General features: G+C 39.7%; 1 protein-coding gene across 3 annotated transcripts in view; it reads left to right on the plus strand.

The window, feature by feature from the left end:
• The first annotated feature begins 686 nt into the window (after nt 1-686).
• The window catches only part of LOC123520856 (PSME3-interacting protein-like), a 60,832-nt gene continuing 35,850 nt past the window's right edge, over nt 687-25,668 (plus strand). Inside the window, exons 1-2 of one of the 3 annotated variants that reach the window (XM_045283497.1) lie at nt 687-851; nt 4,736-4,935. In XM_045283497.1, the coding sequence (XP_045139432.1) occupies nt 4,742-4,935 (194 nt within the window). In that variant the 5' untranslated portion in view covers nt 687-851; nt 4,736-4,741. Of the gene's footprint in view, nt 852-879; nt 1,021-4,735; nt 4,936-25,668 lie in introns of those variants that run through there. The other 2 variants (XM_045283499.1, XM_045283498.1) reach the window with 2 other exon arrangements.

Genomic DNA, 25,668 nt, shown 5'->3' on the forward strand with positions numbered 1-25,668 from the left:
CATACACCACCCGGTAAAGTTTTACTTTCGGACCCATCTCACGTTGATGAATGAAAATACTTATTGATACGCATTTCTGCCCTTCCGGCAATTGACTCCTCATTAGTTTATCAACACGATTGTTTGTAATTTATTAGGTGTTTCACAATTGAATTACAGAAAAAAAATTATTCCTTGTAACACATTACCATTAGGTGCTATAACACCTGCATCGGTGAACACGACAGCTTGGTTGCATTCTGGTTATACGCTTGTTTCCAGCTTAAATGCGAGGCAATACTCAGCCTGCAGGAAAACAAGTTGACGCCTCTGCTGGTATGAACAATATGATTTTGCTATAGTGGTACTTTTTTTCCACACCTGTTGCCATTACAACGGCACATTGATATATTTTCGTTGAATGGCGTTGACTAACATTAATATCAAGAGAGATATAAATAATAAAGAAAAACTAAAAAAAAAACATACTTACCTAATTTTGATTAACTAAATCAACAAGAAATAGAAATAAAAAAAAAAGAAACTTATAAGAACTCTCTGGACTGGAAAAAATACAAACGCAGCCACAAATAAACTAGAGCAGTGAAAGTGAAAGTGGAAGGATAAAACAACATAATATATAATACAGAATGAAAAAAAAAAGAACGAAAACAGTGGAGCCGAAGCCAAGACATATCCCATGAACAGTCGAACACTGGTGGAGTAGAAGTAGAAGTAAACAAATGGAGGTGGCGGCGTAGCGACTCCTCAGTTTCTCGTGTCTTTTGTGTGCGTGTGTGTGTGTGTGTTCATTCACTTTGGTAGCAAGGTGACATTACTACAGCTTGTGATAAGGGACGAAGCATATTCTAGTAAGTTGAATGTTGCTGCACCTGATAATGAGGGTAGATTTTAGTGACGGCGCGTGAAAATGAGAACAAGACGGGAGCAAGTAGTCTTGACTTACAGCTGTGGAGGCACATGGTCACTGTGTGGAAGGTCCCACTCATTATACTTATTTGTAAAGTGGAGTGGTAAAAAGTGAGCTAAACCATTGGGGTCTGGATACATCTTAGAGAATTAAGGATTTCAGACGATATTGAAGCTATATACATAACCGAAATGAGAAAAAATTGAGCTTTGTGAGGTCATACTGTAAATGAGATATTACAGGGGATTATTAAAAATAACCATGCCGGTAAAAGGAAATGTTTTACTCTTGCACCAGTCTCTTAATTCCAGATGAAACCATGCTTTTGGCCTGTTTTGAATTAATCTGCACGTGTTTGGCGCAAATCATTACCTTTTAATTTTGCCCCTTCCTCCCTCCACATCGCCATCCCATCAGAAAGTACTGTTTTGCAGTATAAAGTGGAAAGCAGATTAATACAAACGTCCAAAATCTACCCAGAAGATAGTTTCATCTTCATAGATAAGTGTGATCATCATGGCAGTAACAATCACAGTGTTCCTTCAGGGATTACTTGCCAGAACTTACCAACATAACCAAATTATTTTAATTCAACCTATCTAAATATAACTGAACTAATCTGTCCTAACTAAAGTAACGTAACCCAGCCTAACTGAACTTATCAAACCAAACTAACGTGACTGGAAAGGTTAAGAAATTTATATGAATGTTCTTTTTAAAATCTGGTGATGCACTAGAAACAATCTCGAGGTGACACTTGCCACTGACAGACAAAATTCAAATATCTCAAATTAAGTTGTTTCTCACTCTGCAGGATGAAAGAGAATGCTATGATTGGCTAAATTAATTTGTGTTTTTGATTGGCCAGTGGCTTCATTTTCAAACTAAAAGAACCATGATAAATTTTACACTTTGCAACATTTGTGACATGCACATACAAACAAACATCTTCACTGGCATGCTTCAGTGCCACAATAGGGGGAGAGAAGAAAAAGACATTATACATTTTCTGGCTTTTAATGTATTTTAGCTTAAGAATATACTTTTAAGGAGGGTGATGAATCCTACCTACTCTAGTTGATAATTATAATAATATACAGTTTATTAGAGTTGCAGTTTATATATGTATATATACCTATATTTTTTTTCTTTTAAGCAAGATGGAAACTTGCCAAGGGCAACAAAAAAAAAAAAAAACCCACTTTAACTGCAAGTTCTCTTAAAGATTGGAAAGGAATTAGCCAAAAGACAGGGACAAATGTCTTGAAACCTCCCTCTTAAAAGAAGCCAAGTCGTAGGAAGATGGAAATACAAAAGCAGGCAGGGAATTCCAGAGTTTACCAGAGAAAGGTATGAATGATTGATAATAGCTACTGGTTAACTCTTGTATAAGGAAATTGGACAGAAAAGGGATGAGAAGAAGAAGAAAGCTTTGCACAGTGAGGCTACAAGAGGAGGGGAGGCATGAAGATCACTAGAGCAGTTATCATGAAAATAGCGATAAAAGATAGAAAGAAAGAGATGCAACATTTGGCAGCGAGAAAGAGGCTGAAGAGGGGAGTTGATGAGATGACTAATAAAACTGTGTGGGTGGACACCCCCCCCAAACATGCAAAGAGTACTCCATAAAAGGACAGATAAGGCCCTTGTAAAGAGTTAGCAGTTGGAGGGGCGAAAAAAAACTGGCAGAGACGCCACAGAAGGCCTAACTTCATAGAAGCTGTTCTAGCAAGAGATGATATGTGAAGTTTCCAGTTAAAAATTATGAGTAAACGACAGACCGAGGATATTCAGTGTGGAAGAGGGAGACAGTTGAGTGTCATTGAAGAAGAGGATATAGTTGTCTGGATGGTTGTGTCAAGTTGATAGATGGAGGAATTTGAGTTTTTGGGCCATTGAACACTATTTAAGTTTTCTCTGCCCCAGTCAGAAACCTTAGAAAGATCAGAATTCAGGCGTTCTGTTGTGTCCCTGCGTGATCAGTTGACTTTCTGAAGGGTTGGTTGTCTGAAAGGATGTGGAAAGATGTAGGGTGGTGTCATCAGCATAGGAGTGGATAGGGCAAGAAGTTTGGTTAAGATCATTATTGAATAATAGAAAGAGAGTGGGTGACAACACAGAACCCTGAGGAACACTACTGTTAATATTAGAAGAACAGTAGCTGTCTAACATGGTTACAATAGGATAGTCAGAAAGGAAACTTGAGATAAAGTTGCAGAGAGAAGGATAGAAACTGTAGAAGGGCAGTTTTGAAATCAAAGCTTTGTGCCAGACTCTATGAAAAGCTTCTGATATGTCTAATGCAACAGCAAAAGTTTCACCAAAATCTCTGAAAGAAGATGACCAAGACTCAGTAAGGAGCAGCAGAAGATCACCAGTAAAGTGACTTTGACGGAAGCCATACTGGCAATCAGATAGAAGATTGTGAAGTGACAGATGTTTGAGAATCTTCCTAATGAGGATAGATTAAATAAACTTAGACAAGCAAGAGATTAAAGCTATAGGACAGTAGTTTGAGGGATTAGAACGGTCACCTGTTTTAGGAACAGGCTGAATGTTGGCAAACTTCCAGCAAGAAGGAAAGGTAGAAGTCGATAGACATAGTTGAAATAGTTTGGCCAGGCAAGGTGCAAGCATGGAAGCACAGTTTTTGAGAAAAATAGGAATTACCCTATCAGCTCCATAACCCTTCTGAGGGTTTAGGCCAGGGAGGGCATGGAAAACATCATTATGAAGAACTTTGATTGAAGGCATGAAATATTCAGAGGGAGGAGAAGGAAAGACAAGCCCAGAATTATCCATGGTGGAGTTGTTAGCAAAGGTTTGAGTGAAGAGTTCAGCTTTAGAGAAAGATGAGATGGCAGTGGTGCCACCAGGATGAAATAAAGGAGGGAAAGATGAAGAAGTAAAGTATTGGAGATGCCAGAAGTCACAAAGGAGTTAGAGTTTGAAAGATTTTGACATTTTCTATTTATGAAGGAGTGTTTGGCAAGTTGAAGAACAGACTTGGCATGATTCTGGGCATGAGATTCAGGTGTTGGAAAGCTCATCATCACAGCATTCCCATAGACCAAAGTGCTGATGCTTGATTTATAGCCATAAGAGATCCTAAAAGAATGATGAATTGTTACACTGCTCACATACTTTGAAGATGCTATGCACACTTTTTCCATTAATATTAACCCCTTCAGCACTGTTTGTGTTTTTCCAGCCTGGGCTCATATACCACTTGTGCTCACTGACCCCAGTACACTCCGTACCCCTTCATTATAATAGTTTATTTTGGTACATACTTTCACATTTATACAAAATGTTATAGTGTACTGATGAGACTTTCTGAGCTATCATTACTATATACTCAGAGCCAGATTGGGAACTTAACAGTGTGGTGAGTAGTGAATCCAAGATACTAGCTAGGATAGAAACAAAAGTGGTATAATCCTCCTTCCTATGGAAGCCAGGCAGGCACTGAGTCACTGCCTGCCTGGCTTACATAGAAAGGAGTATTATACCATTAATGACTGACTGCAGCTGCAGTCACTGATTTGCTTGAGTTTCATGTTATTTCCAGTACATAGTACCACTTCCTAAATAAAACATGAAACATTATACTGCCTGCATAGATAGTTTCATGTACACCCATACGTGACGGTTTATCCTAATGGATCCCCTATCACGTGTTTGCATACATAACAGTGCTAAATGGATTAATGAAGTTCAGTGAATGTATTACTGCTTCCTTTGTTTGTATTTTAATGCAAATTTTATTCCAAGTGAATATGCATAAATAAAGTGAATAATTTACATAGTTATCATTGTTTATAGGTGAAGATGAGCAGTGGATTCATAACTGAGAAGGAGGTGGCAGAACGTCGTCGTGCTCGTCAGGAGGAGTGGGAGAAGAATAGAACTGAGGATGACCCAGTGGAACCACCTGAAGAACCTCCCCACGATCCCCGCTCCCTCTACGAACGGCTTCAAGAGCAGCGCCAGAAGAAAGAGGAGGAGTATGATGAGGCACATAAGTAAGGCTTGTGTTGTATTGAGCTCTACTTCTTAAGTTAATACAGGAAGTTTTCACATATATTTCCCTTAACAGATTCTTACAGGGAAGGAACAAAAATGTTTTAGTAGATTTTTCAAACCATTCAGGCTAGACTGAAGACACTTCATCCACTTATTGAAGTCACACTCAGAAGAACAGACTTCATGGTTATGTAGTAGCATGACTCATTGATGTTTACATGCTTCTAAAGGTGCTTCATCATGTTCGAACAATGTCTGCCAGACAAATATTGTTACAATATCATAGGAGAAGCAGGATAACGTCATAAGCATTGAAACGATAGAAGTAGATCTAACAACAAACAGCAGTACCAGATGGGGTTGTATACCATTGTTTTGACTCTGCTCACAAGGCAAAGACCAGCAGACATTATTCAAAGATGACGTCTGCTGGTAACACACAATTATTCAAGTCAGTGTGTGGACTTGGGCAACAGGTGGTTGTTGCTAATGTCTTGTGCATAACTACCATAGTGCACAAGAAAAAAAAAGAAAGAAAATTGCACTACTCAGCATGATAATTGCTGACCTGTGTGAGGACAAGGAGGTGCCAAGAAAGGAACGGTGTAAAGGACTGGTTGTATAAATGAAGTGAAAGGGGAAGCCATGCAACCATATTACATGAATTGTGAATTGGATATGAATCAGACTTCACAGACTACATGCATATGGACCCAAATACCTTCTAGAACTTATTGGAGAAGGTAAAACCTTTTATAATGAAGCAGGACACCTGTGTGAGAGAAAGCATTTCACCTAAAGCACGTTGAGACAACATTGATCTACCTTTCATGTTCCTTGCAGCTTCATCTCACAGACAGTGTCTGAAGTTCCAATGTTACAGACACAAACAGTGTCCAGTACACCTCTTGGTGCATGCTTCTGACGTCATCATCGAGCCTTTCTGCTTCCCATCGTTATTTGCGAACAATGTTTGTCTGTCGAACACTGTTTGACCATGTGGATGTACCTCAACTTCAACACACACACACACACATGCGGGAGCCATTGTCGAGGACGGATGTGTCTTAGCTGCTCACAGAGTGCTACAAAAGGACTGGACCCAGGCCTAGACGTATGTACAGGGGGAGGGAGGGCCATAATGTTCTCCTGTCTCCAAATGAAATAAGTGTTAGATTACGTATAGCCAAAGAATAGATAAAGGGAGAGATATGGAACCAAGTAGTGCTGCCAGACGCATGGAGGAACCAAAACATACGCCGGCCGAAAATCAACCTTATATAGAAACACCTATTGGTTTAAGAAAACTGACTGAAGATACTATGGATAAGGATTTCTCGGGTTTCCGAGATGAACGAGGAAATACGAGGAGACTTGTAAATGTAGAGAGAGAATTAAGATATTTGAAGGAGGCGATGTCCAGTCTCATGGACAAACATGACCGACTGGTATCAGAAAACACAGCCTTGAAATTGAGAATAACTGAATGTGAAAAGGTCAGTGGAATAAACCAGGAATTAAAAGAGGAGATTTTAGAAATAAGGAAGCAAAATGACACTCTAAAAACCACATGCCAGAACTTGCAGGATAAAGTGCAGCAAGGGGTTACAGACAGGATAGAAGGTGGTCTAGGTGAAAACAAATTGAAAGAACTAAGAAATGAATGGAAACAAGAACAAGAGGAGGAAAAAGTAAAATTTTCAGAAGTGGTAAAGAGAGAAATTCAGGAGAACACAAAAGTTATCAAAGAAAAGGAAAGTATAGTGCAGGATGCAGTGGACAAGAAAAAAAGCTTCATGATCTACGGAATGAGAGAAAAGAAAAATCCAAGTAAATTCCCAAGAGAATGTGAAGAAAGGGAAATAGCCAAAACGGTTATCAAAAGGGTACAAGACAGCACACAAGAATTTGACCAGGAGGTGGAGGAAGTGGTTAGGCTGGGAAGGTACACTGAAGGGGGTAAGAGACCAATGAAGGTGAAAATGAGATCTCAAGTAGCTGTAGAAGAAATAATGGCTAGAAAAGGGAAGTTAGCCGATGATGTCGATCACAAGGAAATATGGATAAAAAAAGATATGAACTTAGAGGAAAGGGAAAAGGAGAAAGTGCTAAGAAGTGAGGCTAAGAAAAAAAACAAGAAAAGGACAGAGATAGAGAAGAAGAATTACTGGAGGGTTCTGGATATGAGACTAAAGAAGTGGTACTTAAGGAAAAAAGGAGGTCGTGGAGGAGGCAATAAATTAATAGTGACTTATACTAACATAGATGGTTTGTTATCAAGTATATTGGAAGTTCGGGATTATTTGAAACGAAACTGAAGAATGAGATACATGTCAACTTTAAAGAGGAAGGATATAATACCTGGAGGAGAGACAGAAAGGATAAAGGGGGAGAAGGAGTGCTAATAATGGTTCGTGATAACATTTGTGTGGAGGATGTGCAATATGGAGAGGACAAAGTGGAAGCATTGGGAGTAACAATCAGAATAGAAGATTTGAAGAAGAGAAATTATAGTTCTACCAAGGACTAATACATGGGGATCAGAAGAGCATAAAGATATGCAAAGAGAGACGATAAAGTATCTGGATAACATGATAAGAAGAGATAGAAGAATACTCTTAGTTGAAGACTTTAACTGGAAAAAAATAAACTGGGGAGAGATGGAAGTAATGGACAATGCTGGGCAGTGGAGTGAAAAAGTGTTACAGATGACTATGGTTAATACAATGGACCAGTGGGTAGAAGAGTCAACAAGATACAGGGGGGAAGAGGAACCATCGTTACTTGACCTAGTCTTCACAAAAAACTGGAGTCCCCTCCAATCATACAATACCTTAGTCCAATGGGGAAAAGTGATCATGTGACATTAGAGATGCAAATGCAGGAGGAAGATGAGATAAGATACAGAGAGGACTATAAAGGAGAGAGATTAAATTATGCAAGAGCAGATTTTGAAAAACTAAGGAGTTATTTTGCTGATATTGAGTGGAGTAATATTATGTGCAGGAAGACTGTACAAGAGAAATATGACATATTCTTACAGGAATACAATGAAGGAGTAAAAAAGTTTGTTCCTGTTTATAGAGTTCAGAAAAAATACATACATGGTACAATGCTAGATGCTTACAAGCAAAAAAGGCAAAGGATAAAGCGTGGAAGAAACTTTTAAAGCAGGGAAATGACTATAATAGTCGGCAGTACAAAGATACTAGAAATGAATATATTAGAGTAAGGAGAGGAAGAAAGAAAGTTTGAGAAGGATATAGTGGATAAAAGCAAGGATGAACCAAAACTTTTCTACAAGTTTATAAATGGCAAAACAAAGAATAAGGAAACAATTGAAAAATAATTAAAGAAGGAAAGACATACCAAACAGAGAAAGAAATGTGTGAAATAATGAATGAGAGCTTCAAAACGGTATTCACTGAAGAAGATGACTTCACAGAACCTAATAGGACATTGAATTGCCTAGGATTACAGGAAATTGCAGTTCATAAAGAGGATATTGGAAGATTACTGGACAAGTTGGAAGTCAGGAAAGCAATGGGGCCAGATGGTGTATCAGGCTGGGTGTTAAAAGAATGTAAAGAGCAATTACTGGAACCAATTTGGGAAATAATTAAAAGTTCAATAAATGAAGGGAAAGTTCCATTAGATTGGAAGAGAGCCAACGTAATACCGATATTTAAAGGAGGAAAGGCAACTGAACCACTAAACTACAGACCAGTGTCACTTACAAGTATCGTAGGGAAGTTATGTGAAATAATTTTCAAATAAAAATGGGTTAAATATCTAGAAGTCATATCGAACAGACAATTTGGGTTCAGGACAGGGCGGTCATGTGTATCAAACTTATTAAGCTTCTACTTCAGGGTTATTGCAGGAACTGAAAGCAGAGATGGATGGGTAGACACAGTATACCTGGACATTAAAAAGGCATTTGTTAAAGTCCCTCACGGAAGACTTCTTTGGAAACTAGAGAATATAGGAGGACTGCGTGCAACCTTGCTCGAATGGACAAGAGATTATTTGAAGGATAGAGAGATGAGAACTGTGATCAGAAATACATACTCATCTTGGAGTAAAGTAACTAGCGGGGTGCCACAAGGGTCAGTGTTAGCCCCCATTATATTTCAAGTTTATGTAAACGACATTCACATTACCCATTATATTTCATGTTTATGTAAACGACATTCACATTGGGGTAAACAGTTATATGAATTTATTCGCTGATGATGCAAAGTTGCTAAAAGTTATCAAAACCAGAGAGGACTGTATACTTTTTTTTTTTTTTTTTTTTTTTTTTTTTTACGGTAAGGCCTATAGCACATGTAGGCACACTTGAAGAGTGTATGGGAAGCGCTGTTCATCTTCTGCACATTAGTGGCGCAGGCAATTTTATTTATAGTGGTACCCCATATTAGGTAGGGCCCATATCACCATCCAAGCTCATCTTGGGTGTAACCACCTAGAACCTGGGTATCATGGGGATATGTAAGTAACTTTAAACCACTCGACAAATGGCAAAGTGTTTTAAGGCTGTACGTGGTGGGATTCGACCAAAACCAAAAAATAAAGATCAGCCACAGACGGCAGAGACTCCGGCGACTTGGTCGCTTCTTGTTCTTGTGACCTTTTTAGCTTGTTTGTTGTCTTTCACCACGATATTAAATATATTTTCACTCCTCTATTGCCTGCTATAATGGATATCATATCATAGTATTCATATACGCTCATGCCCTGAGGATAACCTCGACTCTGTGGCACTGAGTGATAGTGAATTACTAATGAAATACCATGGTGTGGCTTATCTCATCATCTCTGCTTTATTTTTTGGTATTCCATGTAAGATTTAACTTTATGCATTACAAAACAATCTTTTCTTGGGGGCAAGGTTTGTAAAAAGCTAATAGAAATGTTGTTTTGTGAACATATATGCATATATAAGACAGTAACACCACCTCCAGAGGTGGTGTTCCCAGCAACCTCAGAGCAACCTCGTCACCATCCCTCCAAGCGTTCATGGAAGCCATTTCGCGGCAGGAGGTTGCTCTGAGGTTGTTAAAGAATCTTGGATCCAGTTCCAGAAGCGCTAGAGACAGGTGGGGAGCCAGATAATCACAACGAAGCTGCCGCATTTGGTCTCTCATCCGGCAAATTCAAACCCAGAAAATTTGCAAAAACAGATGTGGTTGTACATTATGCGGACTTTTTGGTCTAACTTTATATAGTACGTTAAACCGGAAATTCGTTAGACGAATGTTCGTTAAGCGGAGTATTACTGTACCTTATTTAGTTCATATATTTGCTGGTTGGAGAGGGCTTGAAATACGAAGTGATGGGCCTCTGACTGGTCATGGCTAAGATGAAATCAAGAGAGCGCAAGGGAACCAGTCTGAACACAACAACAGCACGACAAGGAGAGAGCGAGTGGCGCGAGGCAGCGTGCTACCGCCAGCCCCGGGGCGAGTCCAATACGCTTGGGAGGGTGGTTGCGTGCATCCACCAGGACCAGCAGGAGATTCAAATGGAGACCAAATCGTGCAATCGCGTGTCAAAGTCGTGCTCGGCGAAATATGGTATATTTTACTGATTCGTGTATACACGAGATTCGTGTTCGGCGAATTCATGTTCGGCGAGGTATGACAGTACACAAAAGAATTTTTACATACTAACAACAAAAATCAAACAATATACCAAAAGATAGATTAACTCACTCATAACTGTAGTCCACATGATTCTTCTGAGATAAATATATCTCCAACCATAACTCACTTGTGTTACATCTAACAATCATTACTTTTAATCCTTAAACACATTAAGAATCTCGTGTGTTATTTTGCATGCAACTTCCAGCAATAATTGTTCTAGAAATAGTTGTCATTGTAGAGAACTGGTACAGGTCCCTAATGTGTTGTGTAAGTGGGCACTGCTTGGTGACATACTGTTCACATTGTACATCCCACATGAGCACACGGTCTTCAAGAGGCAGGCGGTCCCTGCCAAGGTGGTTCCACCTGCCTGTCTTACTTGTTAGGTAGTGACCACTGGCGTGCATCTTAGTGAATGATAGCCTGTGAAATTCATCCATCACACACACACACGTGCCAACAAGATGTCTCTGAGCAATTCACAAGGAAAAGCTACAACAGGAGTTGGAGCCTGACCTAGACATATGTACAGGGGGGGAGGGGACCATAAGGTTCTTCTGTCTCCATAATGAATAAGTTTCGGATCGTATACACAGAAAAAAAAGGAGAGAGAGATGAAACTGAATAGTGCTGCCAGACGTATGACAGAATCAAAACATATGCCATTGTGTGAAAACCAGCAGTACATTCAAACACCTGTTGGACTAAGGAAACTGACTAAGGGGTTGCCGGTCAACTGAACCAGTGCCACTTGCACCAGTACCACATGCACCAGTGCCAACTGAACCAGTGGTCAACTGAACCAGTGGTCAAGTGAACCAGTGGTCATTTGAACCAGTGGTCATTTGAACCAGTAACCATCTGAACCAGTGTAAACTGAACCAGTACTACTTGAACCAGTACTATTTCAACCAGTGACCATCTGAACCAGTGGTCATCTGAACCAGTGCTACTTGAACCAGTGCAAACTGAGCCAGTACTACTACTTGAACCAGTACTAATTCAACCAGTGACCATCTGAACCAGTGGTCATCTGAACCAGTGCAACTTGAACCAGTGCAAACTGAACCAGTAGTACTTGAACCAGTACTAATTCAACCAGTGACCATCTGAACCAGTGCAACTTGAACCAGTGCAAACTGAACCAGTAGTACTTGAACCAGTACTATTTCAGCCAGTGACCGTGTAATACAATTTAACCCTTTTTCGAAGGCCGATGGTACTGTACTCCGTTGTGTAACCCTTTCATTACAGGTGTAACTCGTTTATGTTAGCATCCTCCCTGCACCAGCTTAAACCACGCATACTGAATTAAAACAACAAATTATCCTAGGCTTTGCATTGAATTAAAACAAGAAATAACCCTAGGCTTTGTACTGAATTAAAGCAAAAAATAACCCTAGGCTTTGTACTGAATTAAAGCAAAAAATAATTCGCTCAAGTCACTTTTTATGTGCTCTCATCCAACAATATGGCCTTTCATGAATGGTATCAGAAAAGACATTGCAGTTCATAGGCTAACAATGCAAAATGCCCAAGCTGTCAATCTTGAGAGGCCAAGAAATAGATATGTACTTTTAGCAAACAGACTAGCAGTTAAAGTTAGATCTTATGGTGAAGAAGCCGACAAGTTACGATATTTGAGAGCAATTGCCCACATGCAAGTTGTTGGGTAGAAAATAAGATTTAGTGCTGTGCAACTATATACAGTACTTACCTTGTTACCATAGAGTAACCAAACGTTATACTGCATTTTATTTATATTTCTTCAACTTTATTTTTCTTCAAGATCTGAATATAATTAGTTTACTCACAATTCAGAGTATTTTCTATTCCATAAAATATGTGCGAGTTCAGCAGAATTTGTTGTGACTCAACTGTATTTTTATTTCCTTTGGAAACCTACATTAAAATGGTCACACTTCATTTACAAACACAAAGTGAAAAATATTTCACAAAAAGTAATAAATAAAAATAAATAAAACAAGAAAAGGAAATATAAAAACTGTTATAAGCTAGAAAAAAAAAAAACTAAAATAAAAAAGTAAAAAAAAAAAATAAATAAATAAAAATATAATGTATGATTGCACGGAAGGGTTTCATAATTCGCTCAAGTCACTTTTTATGTGCTCTCATCCAACAATGTGGTCTTTCATGAATGGTATCAGAAAAGACATTGCAGTTCATAGGCTAACAATGCAAAATGCCCAAGCTGTCAATCTTGAGAGGCCAAGAAATACATATGTACTTTTAGCAAACAGACTAGCAGTTAAAGTTAGATCTTATGGTGAAGAAGCCGACAAGTTACTTTAAATAAGTACTAACCTAGGGTTATTTCTTGTTTTAATTCAGTACAAAGCCTAGGCTTATTTCTTGTTTTAATTCAATACAAAGCCTAGGATTATTTTTTGCTTTAATTCAGTACAAAGCCTAGGGTTATTTTTTGCTTTAATTCAGTACAAAGCCTAGGGTTATTTCTTGTTTTAATTCAATGCAAAGCCTAGGATAATTTGTTGTTTTAATTCAGTATGCGTGGTTTAAGCTGGTACTGCATTTTATTTATATTTCTTCAACTTTATTTTTCTTCAAGATCTGAATATAATTAGTTTACTTACAATTCAGAGTATTTTTTATTCCATAAAATATGTGCGAGTTCAGCAGAATTTGTTGTGACTCAACTGTATTTTTATTTCCTTCGAAACCTACATTAAAATGGTCACACTTCATTTACAAACACAAAGTGAAAAATATTTCACAAAAGTAATAAATAAAAATAAATAAAACAAGAAAAGGAAATATAAAAACTGTTATAAGCTAGGAAAAGAAAAAAAAACTAAAAAAAAAGAAAAAAAATAAAAAATAAATAAATAAAAATATAATATAAAACTAAAAAAAAAAAAAGGTCCGCGACAGCATCCCGACTCCACGTGTCGCAGGACTGGGACCAGCTCAAAATAAAATGGCTTTGCATAAGCGCGTGGTTTAAGCTGGTGCAGGGAGGATGCTAACATAAACGAGTTACACCTGTAATGAAAGGGTTACACAACGGAGCACAGTACCATCGGCCTTCGAAAAAGGGTTAAATTGTATTACACGGTCACTGGCTGAAATAGTACAAATTCAGTACAAATCCTAGGATTATTTCCTGCTTTAATTAAGTACAAACCTAGGGTTATTTCTTGTTTTAATTCAGTACAAAGCCTAGGCTTATTTCTTGTTTTAATTCAATACAAAGCCTAGGATTATTTTTTGCTTTAATTCAGTACAAAGCCTAGGGTTATTTTTTGCTTTAATTCAGTACAAAGCCTAGGGTTATTTCTTGTTTTAATTCAATGCAAAGCCTAGGATAATTTGTTGTTTTAATTCAGTATGCGTGGTTTAAGCTGGTGCAGGGAGGATGCTAACATAAACGAGTTACACCTGTAATGAAAGGGTTACACAACGGAGTACAGTACCATCGGCCTTCGAAAAAGGGTTAAATTGTATTACACGGTCACTGGCTGAAATAGTACTGGTTCAAGTACTACTGGTTCAGTTTGCACTGGTTCAAGTTGCACTGGTTCAGATGACCACTGGTTCAGATGGTCACTGGTTGAATTAGTACTGGTTCAAGTAGTACTACTGGTTCAGTTTGCACTGGTTCAAGTTGCACTGGTTCAGATGACCACTGGTTCAGATGGTCACTGGTTGAAATAGTACTGGTTCAAGTAGTACTGGTTCAGTTTACACTGGTTCAGATGGTTACTGGTTCAAATGACCACTGGTTCAAATGACCACTGGTTCACTTGACTACTGGTTCAGTTGACCACTGGTTCAGTTGACCACTGGTTCAGATGGTCACTGGTTGAAATAGTACTGGTTCAAGTAGTACTGGTTCAGTTGCACTGGTTCAGTTTGCAGTTGCACTGGTTCGGATGGTCGCTGGTTCAAATGGTTACTGGTTCAGTTGACCACTGGTTCAGTAGACCACTGGTTCAGTTGTCTACTGGTTCAGTTGTCTACTGGTTCAGTTGGCACTGGTGCATGTGGTACTGGTGCAAGTGGCACTGGTTCAGTTGACATGGAACCGACTAAGGATATTGTGAACAATGATTTTTCTGGATTTAGGTACAAAAGAGGTAATATGAGGAGGTTGATTAACATGGAAATGGAGTTTAGGTACATGAAGGAAGTGATGTCTAGTGTAACCCTTAAAATGCAGTGAGCTGACTTACTTTCTATCTGCTACAGCATGTAAAAGTCACACCTGTCGAAAATGCTAAAAGATTTTTTTCCTTATAAAAGCATATTTCTCTTTGTTATTCTGAGTACAACGATGTAGTTTTCAACATGTCATGACCTCTGAGAGCAAAGTTATTGCATATAAAAAAAAATTATCCCCAAACTTGTGGCAGAACCCGCCGCTAAGAAATACTCCACCCAAGCTCCGATAACACAGCACGCGTTCCATCTCTCTCTCTCTCTCTCTCTCTCTCTCTCTCTCTCTCTCTCTCTCTCTCTCTCTCTCTCTCTCTCTCTCTCTCTCTCTCTCTCTCTCTCTCTCTCATTTTCTTTTTTGATTCCATATAACTCAAAATGGGCACAGAAAAGTAAAAATAAGAGTTAAAGTTCGAAATCTCCATTTTTAATTGTCTCGTAGTAGCTTTAAATTTAGCTCATTCAGTGATGGGAGGTTTTTTTTTTTTATCATTTTATCGATATTTTTCTCCTACGAAACATGTGTATAATGGTTACATATTCATAGATTAACCTATGTTTTATGAAATGAAAAATTAAAAAAAAATTGTAAATATTGTAAATATAATGTAAAAAATAATTGTTAAATTGGAGCAGTTTACCACAAAATATTGTTTATTATTTTTTCTTTCAGTATCTAAGCTTTTTAGTATTGTAGCAGGGTGTGATATTCTTCAAAATAAGGCTCAATGCATAGAGCTACACCACACTCATGACAGTAATACTGAGTGTCGCTCCGTGGGGGAAGGGGGTGACTAACCCATGTCAGAATGGCAAGAAACTGTGCTGATATATGCTAGACACTTCAAAGAACATAAATACTGAAGCTGGAGGGAATTTCAAATGCATAGAAAGCGAGAAAGGGGCAAACATACTTGTACGTGATTGACCACAGATACTAGTAAGCAAAAGACTCCACTTACATGTACGTGGCTGACCTCTTAAGGGTTAAAGGAAGAGATACAAAAAATAAAGAAACAAAATTATTTTTTTAAGAGGTAGTAAAGAGACATACAGTAAAACCTCAGCTCACGACCATAATTCGTTCCTAAATCCTGTTCGTCACCCGATTTGTTCGTCCCATTTGTTCGTCAATTTTTCCCATAAGAATGTATTGAAATACCATTAATCTGTTCCAGACCAAAAAAAAATCATACTTTTATCCATAAAACCCATTCAAAATAGACCTTTAATGTATGCATGACATGAACAAAATAATTATAAAAAGCCTAAATTGTTTTACTTACCTAAATGCTATCAAAATGATAATAAAATTAATAAAAAAGAAAAGGTTATTTATCTGAGAGACTGGACATTAATGGCATGATGGAATGGAGGAGAGGAGGATGGGGAGGAAGACAGACAAGATCCGAGAAGACAGTCATGAGAGAGGACTTTGGATGTAATAATAATAATTAATAAGTGAATTCTAGGTTAAGTTAGATCCATAGTTAGGTTAAGCATTTCAGTTCATTGTTTTAATGCTCTCCCCCCTGTACATTTTCAGTGTAATTTTTTACATTGCCAAATTAATAAATGAATTCTAGGTTAAGTTAGATCCATAGTTAGGTTAAGCATTTCAGTTCATTGTTTTAATGCCCCCCCCTGTACATTTTCAGTGTAATTTTTTACATTGCCAAATTAATATTTATTAATTTGGCAATGTAAAAAATTACACTGAAAATGTACAGCATTAAAACAATGAACTGAAATGCTTAACCTAACTATGGATCTAACTTAACCTAGAATTCACTTATTAATTTACTTATTTATTTAAGGCTCGCACAATAGTGGGCACTGCGCTAAGTCGGTACCGATCAGTGCGCGGTGCTCTTAAGGGCGCCACGCGATTCTGGTGTCGGGTGGCGCGAGCAGGGGAGGCACGTCGGGGGTAGCAGGTGGCGGAGGCGTGGATGACGCAGCAGTCCTTCCCCAAATTTTTCCAAGGCTTCCTGGTGTCTTGTGGCCAGCCTCGGCAGACTCAGGCAGGTCAGGGCGTCCTCGTAGGACCTGTAGGCAGGCCCTATGATGACCCTGAACGCCCTCCTCTGAACCCTCTCCAGCTGTTGTCGTTGTGTGAAGTTCAGGAGGAGGACCACGCTGGGCGGCGTACATGAGCTTAGGGAGTATAAAGGTGAGGTACACTCCCCTCAGCTCATCTGCCGGTGCTCCCAGGGACCTGAGTCGGCGCAGTAAATAGATTTTGTATGAGGCTGACCTGATGATGTTGGAAACATGCTGCTTCCATGATAATTCATCATCCACCAAGACACCTAGAAGCTTGGTGCTGCAGACCACCTGGAGGGAGTGAGGGCCCACAGATAGCTGGGGAGGGGGGACTGCTGCTGTGGAGGTACAAATGTGCATCACCACGGTCTTGGTGTGGTTGATGGTCATTTTGTTGTCCTCCGTCCACGTCTGTAGTTGGTTTAGAGTGGACTGAAGTGCTGAGAAGTCTGGGTTGGTGTTGTTGACGGGTACGCCCACGGTGCAGTCGTCCACATACTTCCAGCGGTGGGGTGTGTGGACGAGAGCACCGTTGATGAGGATGAGGAAGCACAGTGGACCCATCTTGGTCCCCTGAGGGACCCCGCATGTGAGCTGTTGGAAAGAGGAGACAGAGCCCTGATAACGAACGGCCTGACGCCTTCCCGTGAGGAAGTCTGCCAGCCACGCTATCAGGTAGGGAGAGAGACCCAGAGTGATGGCTTTATTTATCACAACAGTGTGATCAACAAGATCAAAGGCCTTTCTGAAGTCCACAAAAGCAATAGCTAGAGAAGTGTTGCGTTTGTCCAGGTGGCTGTGGACGAATTCCAGGAAGCTGACAAGGTAGTGAGATGTAGAGGTGGATTTATTATTGCCAAATTGTTGTGTGTCAATAGAGTTACAAATTTTGTTATAGGCCCAGTAGAACACAAAATCTTCACAGATAAGGCTGGGTATAGGGGTGATGGCGACTGGTCTTAGATCATTCAGTGACTGTGGATTAGAAATTTTGGGGAGGGGGGTGACGTAAGATGTCTTCCAGTCATCGGGGCAGGAATGTTGAGAAAGGGAGGCGTTGATGATAGAGCAAAGGGGTGTGGCAAGTTCTGGGGCAAATTCTCTGTAAATTTTGTTGGGGAGGTCAGTGGGAGTGGTGGATCTGTTTAGTTTAAATTTAAGAAGCTTCCTGTAAACATCAACCTCCTGGACAGGGGGTGGAGGGGAGGAGGCAGGGAGGTAGGCTGGGAGAGTAGTAGAGTGAAGGGGAGGGAGTGTCTGACAGATCGCAGCAAAGTGACCGTTAATCTCTTCGGCCGTGTTGTCAGGTGAAAGGTGTGAAGCGCAGGGAAGAGAAGAGGCTTGTTTTTGTAAACCACACAAAGACTTAATCTTGTCGTACCACTGTCTGTTGTTAGTAAGCTTGAGATGGTGAATTTTGTCTGGGTAGTAGCTTGCCTTGGCTTTTTTAATTTCCCTGATAACTCTGTTCCTTAAACTCCTGTACTGGTCAGGGCTAGAGTGGAAAGCCCTGTCACACTGACGAAGGAGTCGTTTGATGCAGGGCGTCATCCAAGGGGCATCAGATGGGTCCACTGTGATGTCCTTGGTGGGGAAGTAGTGGTGGAAGGCTTCCATTGTGGTGGTGAAGTAGTTCCGCCATTTTGTGTGGACGTCTTCCTCCTCCAGTACCTCGGTCCACGGGTGATGTGTCAGCCACTGCCCAAATTCCCTCATGGCGGAGTCAGGCATGGGCCTGTGGGATCTGGTGACAGTTGACCTGGGAACCGAGGTGGTGGGGGGTGGGTGTCCACAGGATGGAGAGGTGGGTGCTGCGTCCCATGGGGGGGAGTGGCTTGGGAGGCGAGTACTGCTGGCTCAGGTCTGTCATGATAAGGTCGAGGGTGGACTGGTGGTGGGTGGGGAAGTCCACGACCTGGGTGAGGTGTAGCTGGTGTAGGATTTCACTGATATCCAAGCGGTTGAAGTCACCACAGAATACCAGCTTGGCTGCAGGAAATCTCACCCGTAGAGCATCAGCAGTCTCGATGATGTGATCAGTGAGCAACCGTGCAGTGGCGGCCCGTGGAGGGTGGTAGACAACACACACAATGATGGAGGCTGTGTGCGCAGCGTGCCAGAGCTACACAACAGCTGTGTAGCGTCACAAGTCAGTGCTGCTATGTGGGGTCCCATTATAGCAGAGAGAATAACGCCGAGGAAGCTACAGTAGAGTGCGCTGGTAACATCACCATGCCCAGGAAAAACAGGAGAAAATCGTGGTGGCACGGAGATTATGTTATGTAATATTTTTTCGTATGTTCCTGTTTCTATTTTCTTTTGTGCTTATATTTTGTTTTGTTGTTGTGTGATAGCCGGGTTGGCTATCACACAAACGGGCCGGCAAGCCGTTTAACCGAAATATCATTCGTCCCCTGGGTCGATATATTGACAAATTTTTTTATCGTCTCCTGAATTGTTTGTCCTTAGAGATGTTCATCAAGCAAGGTTTTACTGTATTCAGGAAAACACAAAAGTTGCTGTATTACAAGTAATTAAAGAGAAAGAATATCTTGTGCAAGATACATTGGATAAGAGGAAAAGTTTTGTGATTTTTGGGATGAAGGAAAACAAAATCCAAACAAGTTCACGAGAGAACATGAAGAGAGAGAATTGGCCAAAACTGTTATCAAACAAGTTCAAGACAGCATGCAAGAACTGGACCAGGAGGTGGAGGAAGTGATCAGGTTAGGAAGATACAGTGAAGGGGAATAGGAGACCAATGAAAGTGAGAATGAGATCACAAGTGGTGGTGGAGGAAATTATGGCTAGGAAAGGGAAACTGGCCAATGATGAGTTGTTATCCAGCATGTTGGAGGTTAGGGATTATTTGAAAGAGAAAAAGCCGGATGTAATGTGCATCGTTGAAACAAAACTAAGAGAGGAGATCCATGTTAACTTAAAAGAGAAGGGATATAATAGCTGGAGGAGAGACAGGAAGGATAAAGGGGGAGGAGGATTACTAATAATAGTTCGTGATAATATATGTGGAGGATGTGCAATATAGTGAGGACAAAGTGGAAGTAATGGGAGTAACAATCAAAACAGAGGAATTGAAGAAGAGAAAAATTATAGTTCATATGTGCCACCAAAGGCAAAATACATGGGGAACTGAAGAACATAAAGATATGCAAAGAGAGGTGATCAAGTGCTTAGATAACATGATAAGAAGAGATGGAAGAATACTTTTAGTTGGAGACTTTAACTGTAAAAAAGTAAACTGGAGAGAGATGGAAGTAATGGATAATGCTGGACAGTGGAGCGAGGAGGTGTTACAGTTGACTATGGTTAATACAATGGATCAGTGGGTAGAGGAGTCAACAAGATACAGGGGGGAAGAAGAACCATCATTGCTTGACTTAGTATTCGCAAAGAAACCAGAGCCCCCTCCAATCACACAATACCTTAGTCCAATGGGAAGAAGTGATCATGTGACATTAGAGATGCAAATATAGGAGGAGGATGGGATAAGTTACAGAGATGACTACAAAGGAGAGAGATTAAATTATGCAAGAGTGGATTTTGAAAAATTAAGAATCTATTTTTCCTGATATTGAGTGGAGAAATATTATGTATGGAAAGACAATACAAGGGAAATATGAAATATTCTTACAGAAATATGATAAAAAAGTAAAAAAAGTATGTACCTTTTTATAGAGTTAAGAAAAAAAATACATGTTTGGTACAATGCTGGATGCATAGAAGCTAAAAAGGCAAAAGATAAAGCTTGGAAGAAACTCATCAAACAGAGAAATGACAATAACAGATGGCAGTATAGAGATGCGAGAATGAGTATATTAGAGCAAGGAGAGAGGAAAAAAGAAACTTTGAGAAACATGTGGTGAATAAAAGCAAAGACAAACTCAAACTTTTCTAGAAGTTTATAAATGGCAAAACGAAGAACAAGGAAAATATAGAAAAAATAATTAAAGGAGGGAAGACATACCAAACAGAAGGAAATGTGTGAAATAATGAATGAGAGCTTCAAAATAGTGGTCACTGCAGAAGATTTCACAGTACCTAGTAGGACATTGCATTACCAAGGATTACAGGAAATCATAGTGCACATGGAGGATATTGGAAGAATATTAGATAAGTTGGATGTCAGAAAAGCAATGGGGCCAGATGGTGTATCAGGCTGGGTGTTAAAAGAATATAAAGAGTAACTACTAGATCCAATTTGGGAAATAATTACAAGTTCAATAAATGAAGCGAAAGTTCCACTAGAATGGAAGAGAGCCAATGTAATATCGATATGTAAAGGAGGAAAGGCAACTGAACCATTAAACTACAGACCAGTGTCACTTACAAGTGTTTTGGGGAAGTTGTGTGAAATAATTATAAAAAAAAAAATGGGTTAAATATCTAAAAGAGGAACAAGTCCTATCGAACAGACAATTTGGGTTCAGGACAGAGCGATCATGTGTATCAAACTTAATAAGATTCTACTCGAGAGTTATTGCATGACTGGAAAACAGAGACAGATGGGTGGACACAGTATACCTGGATATAAAAAAGGCTTTTGATAAAGTCCCACATGGAAGACTACTTTGGAAACTAGAGAACATAGGAGGACTGTGAGGAACTTTGCTAGAATGGATAAGAGATTATTTGAAGGATAGGGAGATGAGAACTGTGATCAGAGATACATACTCATCTTGGGGTAAAGTAACAAGCGGAGTGCCACAAGGGTCAGTGTTAGCCCCCATTATGTTTCAGATTTATGTAAACGATATTCACATTGGGGTTAACAGTAACATTAATTTATTTGCTGATGATGCAAAGTTGCTAAAAGTTATCAAAACCAGAAAGGAATATATGCTGTTACAGAAAGATATAAACAAGATCTATGAGTGGAATAAGAAGTGGAAATTGGAGTTTAATGCCAAGAAATGTCACATAATGGAAATAGGAAGGAGCAAAAGAAGACCGGTATGGAACTATTTGATGGGAGAGGAGCAAATAATGAAGACTAACGAGGAAAAAAGTCTGGGAGTGGCATTTCGATACATGGACAAAGATATGATGAAAAAAATCATCACTAGCATGATACATCCAAGGTTGGAATATGCAATAGTGGTATGGTCTCCAAGCTCTAAAAAGGATATAAGAAAATTGGAAAGGATACAGAAGATTGCTACAAAGATGGTGCCAGAATTAAAGGACCTCACATATAAAGAACGACTGAAGGAAATAGGACTGCCAACCTTACAAGATAGAAGAAAATGTGGGGGACCTAATAACATTGTACTAGATATTCTATGACATTGAAAAGATAGACAAGGATGACCTGGTGCTGGTGACAGAAGAGGATAGAAGGACAGGAGGACATGTAAAGAAGATCAGAATGAGGCAGTGTGTGAAGAATATTGAAAAATACAGTTTTCCACACAGAACTGTAAAAAAATGGAATGCATTGAATAATGAAGTTGTTACAGCACATAATGTGTATAACTTTAAGGAAAAATTAGATAAATGGAGATAAGGAGACAGGACACTATGAGCCCTGCTCAAACTCTCTACAATACAACTAGGTAAATACACACACACACACACACACACACACACACACACACACACACACACACACACACACACACACACACACACACACACACACACACACACCCGGTAGCTCAGTGGTTAGAGCGCTGGCTTCACAAGCCAGAGGACCGGGGTTCGATTCCCCAGCCGGGTGGAGATATTTGGGTGTGTCTCCTTTGACGTGTAGCCCTTGTTCACCTAGCAGTGAGTAGGTACGGGATGTAAATCGAGGAGTTGTGACCTTGTTGTCCCGGTGTGTGGTGTGTGCCTGGTCTCAGGCCTATCCGAAGATCGGAAATAATGAGCTCTGAGCTCGTTCTGTAGGGTAACGTCTGGCTGTCTCGTCAGAGACTGCAGCAGATCAAACCGTGAAACACACACACACACACACACACACACACACACACACACACACACACACACACACACACACACACACACACACACACACACAGTCTGGTGGTGCAGTGCTTACCACATCACATATACAGCCAGAAGGTCCTGGGTTCAATTTCCAGGCTGGATCAGAAGTCCCTGTTCATCTAGTTGTGATTATGTGGGTAGATATTAAGAGTTGTGACCCATTGCTTAAAGAGGAGAAAGAGTAATCTTGAAAAAGATACCCAGGCTGGCCTGATCATCCTAGGCCTGTTCTTCCAGGTTGTTGGTGCTATATGACAGCCAGTACGTATATCTTATTGCAAGATAATTGAATAGGATTTATATGTCCTGTATATGTATTGTTATGAAGTGCTATTTGTGTGTGTGTGTGTCGTTAGAGTGGTTCAGCTGCTCAGTCCAGGTTTGTGTATGTGTGTGTGTGTGTGTGTGTGTGTGTGTGTGTCATTAGAGTGGTTCAGCTGCTCAGTCCAGGTTTGTGTATGTGTGTGTGTGTGTGTGTGTGTGTGTGTCGTTAGAGTGGTTCAGCTGCTCAGTCCAGGTTTGTGTATGTGTGTGTGTGTGTGTGTGTGTGTGTGTGTGTGTGTGTGTGTGTGTGTGTGTGTGTGTATTTACCTATTTGTGCATTACAGGGCCCGAGCTAAGCTCTCTGTGTCCTGTCTCCTTGTCCATTCCTGTCATATCTCTCTTTCATCTGATTGACACACACCACGTCAACGACATGACTGCTCAGTTTATTCCACTTATCAATGCTACGATGCGGGAAACTGTATTTTCTCACATCATTTAGACAGATGTTCTTTATTAGCTTTTTTCCATGTCCTCGGAGATGATTACTTGTGGTCACCTTTATCAACTCTCTATCTAGTATGTCAATCTTGTTCACCAATTTATACATAGTTATCATGTCTCCTCTTGTTCTCTCTTCTAATGTGGTCAGCCCCAGCTTCTTCAGTCTTTCCTCATAGTCTAACTCCCTGAGTCCTGGTACCATCCTTGTTGCCAGCCTTTGTACCCTTTCTACCTTCTTCACATTTTTCTTCATATGCGGTGACCAGACACATGCTGCATATTCTAGCTGGGGTCTTATTAAGGTACATAATATCTTCTTCATCATTCCTTCATCTAGGTAGTGGAATGCAAGGCCAATATTTTGAAGCATGTTGTATGTTTTCCAAAAAATCTTGTTAATGTGTTTCTCCGATGACAAAGTGTTTTGCACGGTTACTCCTAAGTCTTTCTCTTCATTGGTCTCTTTAATTTTCTCATCACCCAGCCTGTAATCCCAGTTTGGTCTGTATCTACTTCTTCCCATTTTCATAACATGAGTCTTGTCTATATTAAATTCCATCTGCCACTCTTTACTCCACTCATATATTTTATCAAGATCTTCCTGTAACTTGTTACAATCTTCCACATTCTTTACTCTCCTCATAATTTTAGTATCGTCCGCAAACATGTTCATATAACTGTCAATTCCTACTGGCATATCATTAACATAAATCAAAAACATGATGGGACCCAGCACTGACCCTTGTGGAACTCCACTGGTTACCTTCTTCCACTCGGACTTCCTTCCTCTCACCACTGTTCTCATTTCTCTTCCCATTAAGTAATTTTCCATCCATTTTGCTAGTTTATCATTTACTCCTTCAGTCATCTTTAGTTTCCACATCAGTCTATTGTGTGGTACTTTATCAAAGGCCTTTCTCAAGTCCAGGTAGATAGCATCCACCCATCCCTCTCTATGTTGTAGTATGTCAGTCACTCTTGAATAAAAACATAATAAATTGGATACACACGATCTTCCTTTTCTGAAACCAAACTGCCTTTCACTCAGAATGTTTTCACTTTCTAGATACTCACTCCACTTAGCTTTAATTACTTCTTCACATACCTTGCACAATATACTAGTCAACGATACTGGTCTATAATTTAGCGGTTCCATTCTACATTCTACACAATGTCAGCTCTTTTCCACTCTTTCAGGACTGACCCTGCTCGTAGGGAGGTTTCCACAATATCAAATACGGGGTTCAACAATTGATCCTTACATTCTTTTAGCAACCTCCCAGATATGCCATCAGGCCCCACTGATTTATTAATATCCAGATTGCTTATAATTTTCCTTACATCTTCCTTAGTAACCATGATGTCCTGCATTTGCTTTATTTCCGTAGGCCTTCTTTCCATAAAATGCTCCTCCTTTGTAAACACTTTGCAAAAGTTGTCGTTCAAAATATCAGCTATATCTCCAGCATCTTCATATACTTCTTCCCGTTTTTACCTTTTCTATTGCCTCCCTTTTATTTAGTTTTCCATTTATGAATTTGTAAAACATTTTTGGGTCACTATCACAGTTTTCCACCACCCTCTGTTCATATTCCTTCTGTGCTGTTCTCCTTTCTTCAACATATCTATTCCTTGCTGTTTTGTAGCCTTCCCTTGATAATACATCACTGTTTTTCTTAAGTTTCTTCCATGCCTTTTCTTTGTTCTTTTTTGCTTCTTCACAATTTCTATTAAACCACTGTTTATTATTTAAAGTCCTCTTTCTGTAATATAGCACAAACTTTTTCACAGCAGAGTTATACAAATCCATAAATTTATCGTACTTCAATTGCATATCTCTTTCCTGGTATACCACGGACCAGTCAATTTCATTAAAGAACTCCCTTATATGGTTATAATTTCCCCTAGTATGTATAATTTAATTTTTCCTGCCTGCGTTCCACAATCTTATTCGTGCTTAATTCTGTATCCAGCTCAAAGCTTAGGACATCATGATCGCTTTTCCCTAAGGGACTTTCATGTTCAATTTCCTCTTTAGAGATTCCCTGGTAAATACCAAATCCA

Source organism: Portunus trituberculatus, chromosome 47 (assembly GCF_017591435.1).
Source record: "Portunus trituberculatus isolate SZX2019 chromosome 47, ASM1759143v1, whole genome shotgun sequence".
NCBI lineage: Eukaryota > Metazoa > Arthropoda > Malacostraca > Decapoda > Portunidae > Portunus > Portunus trituberculatus.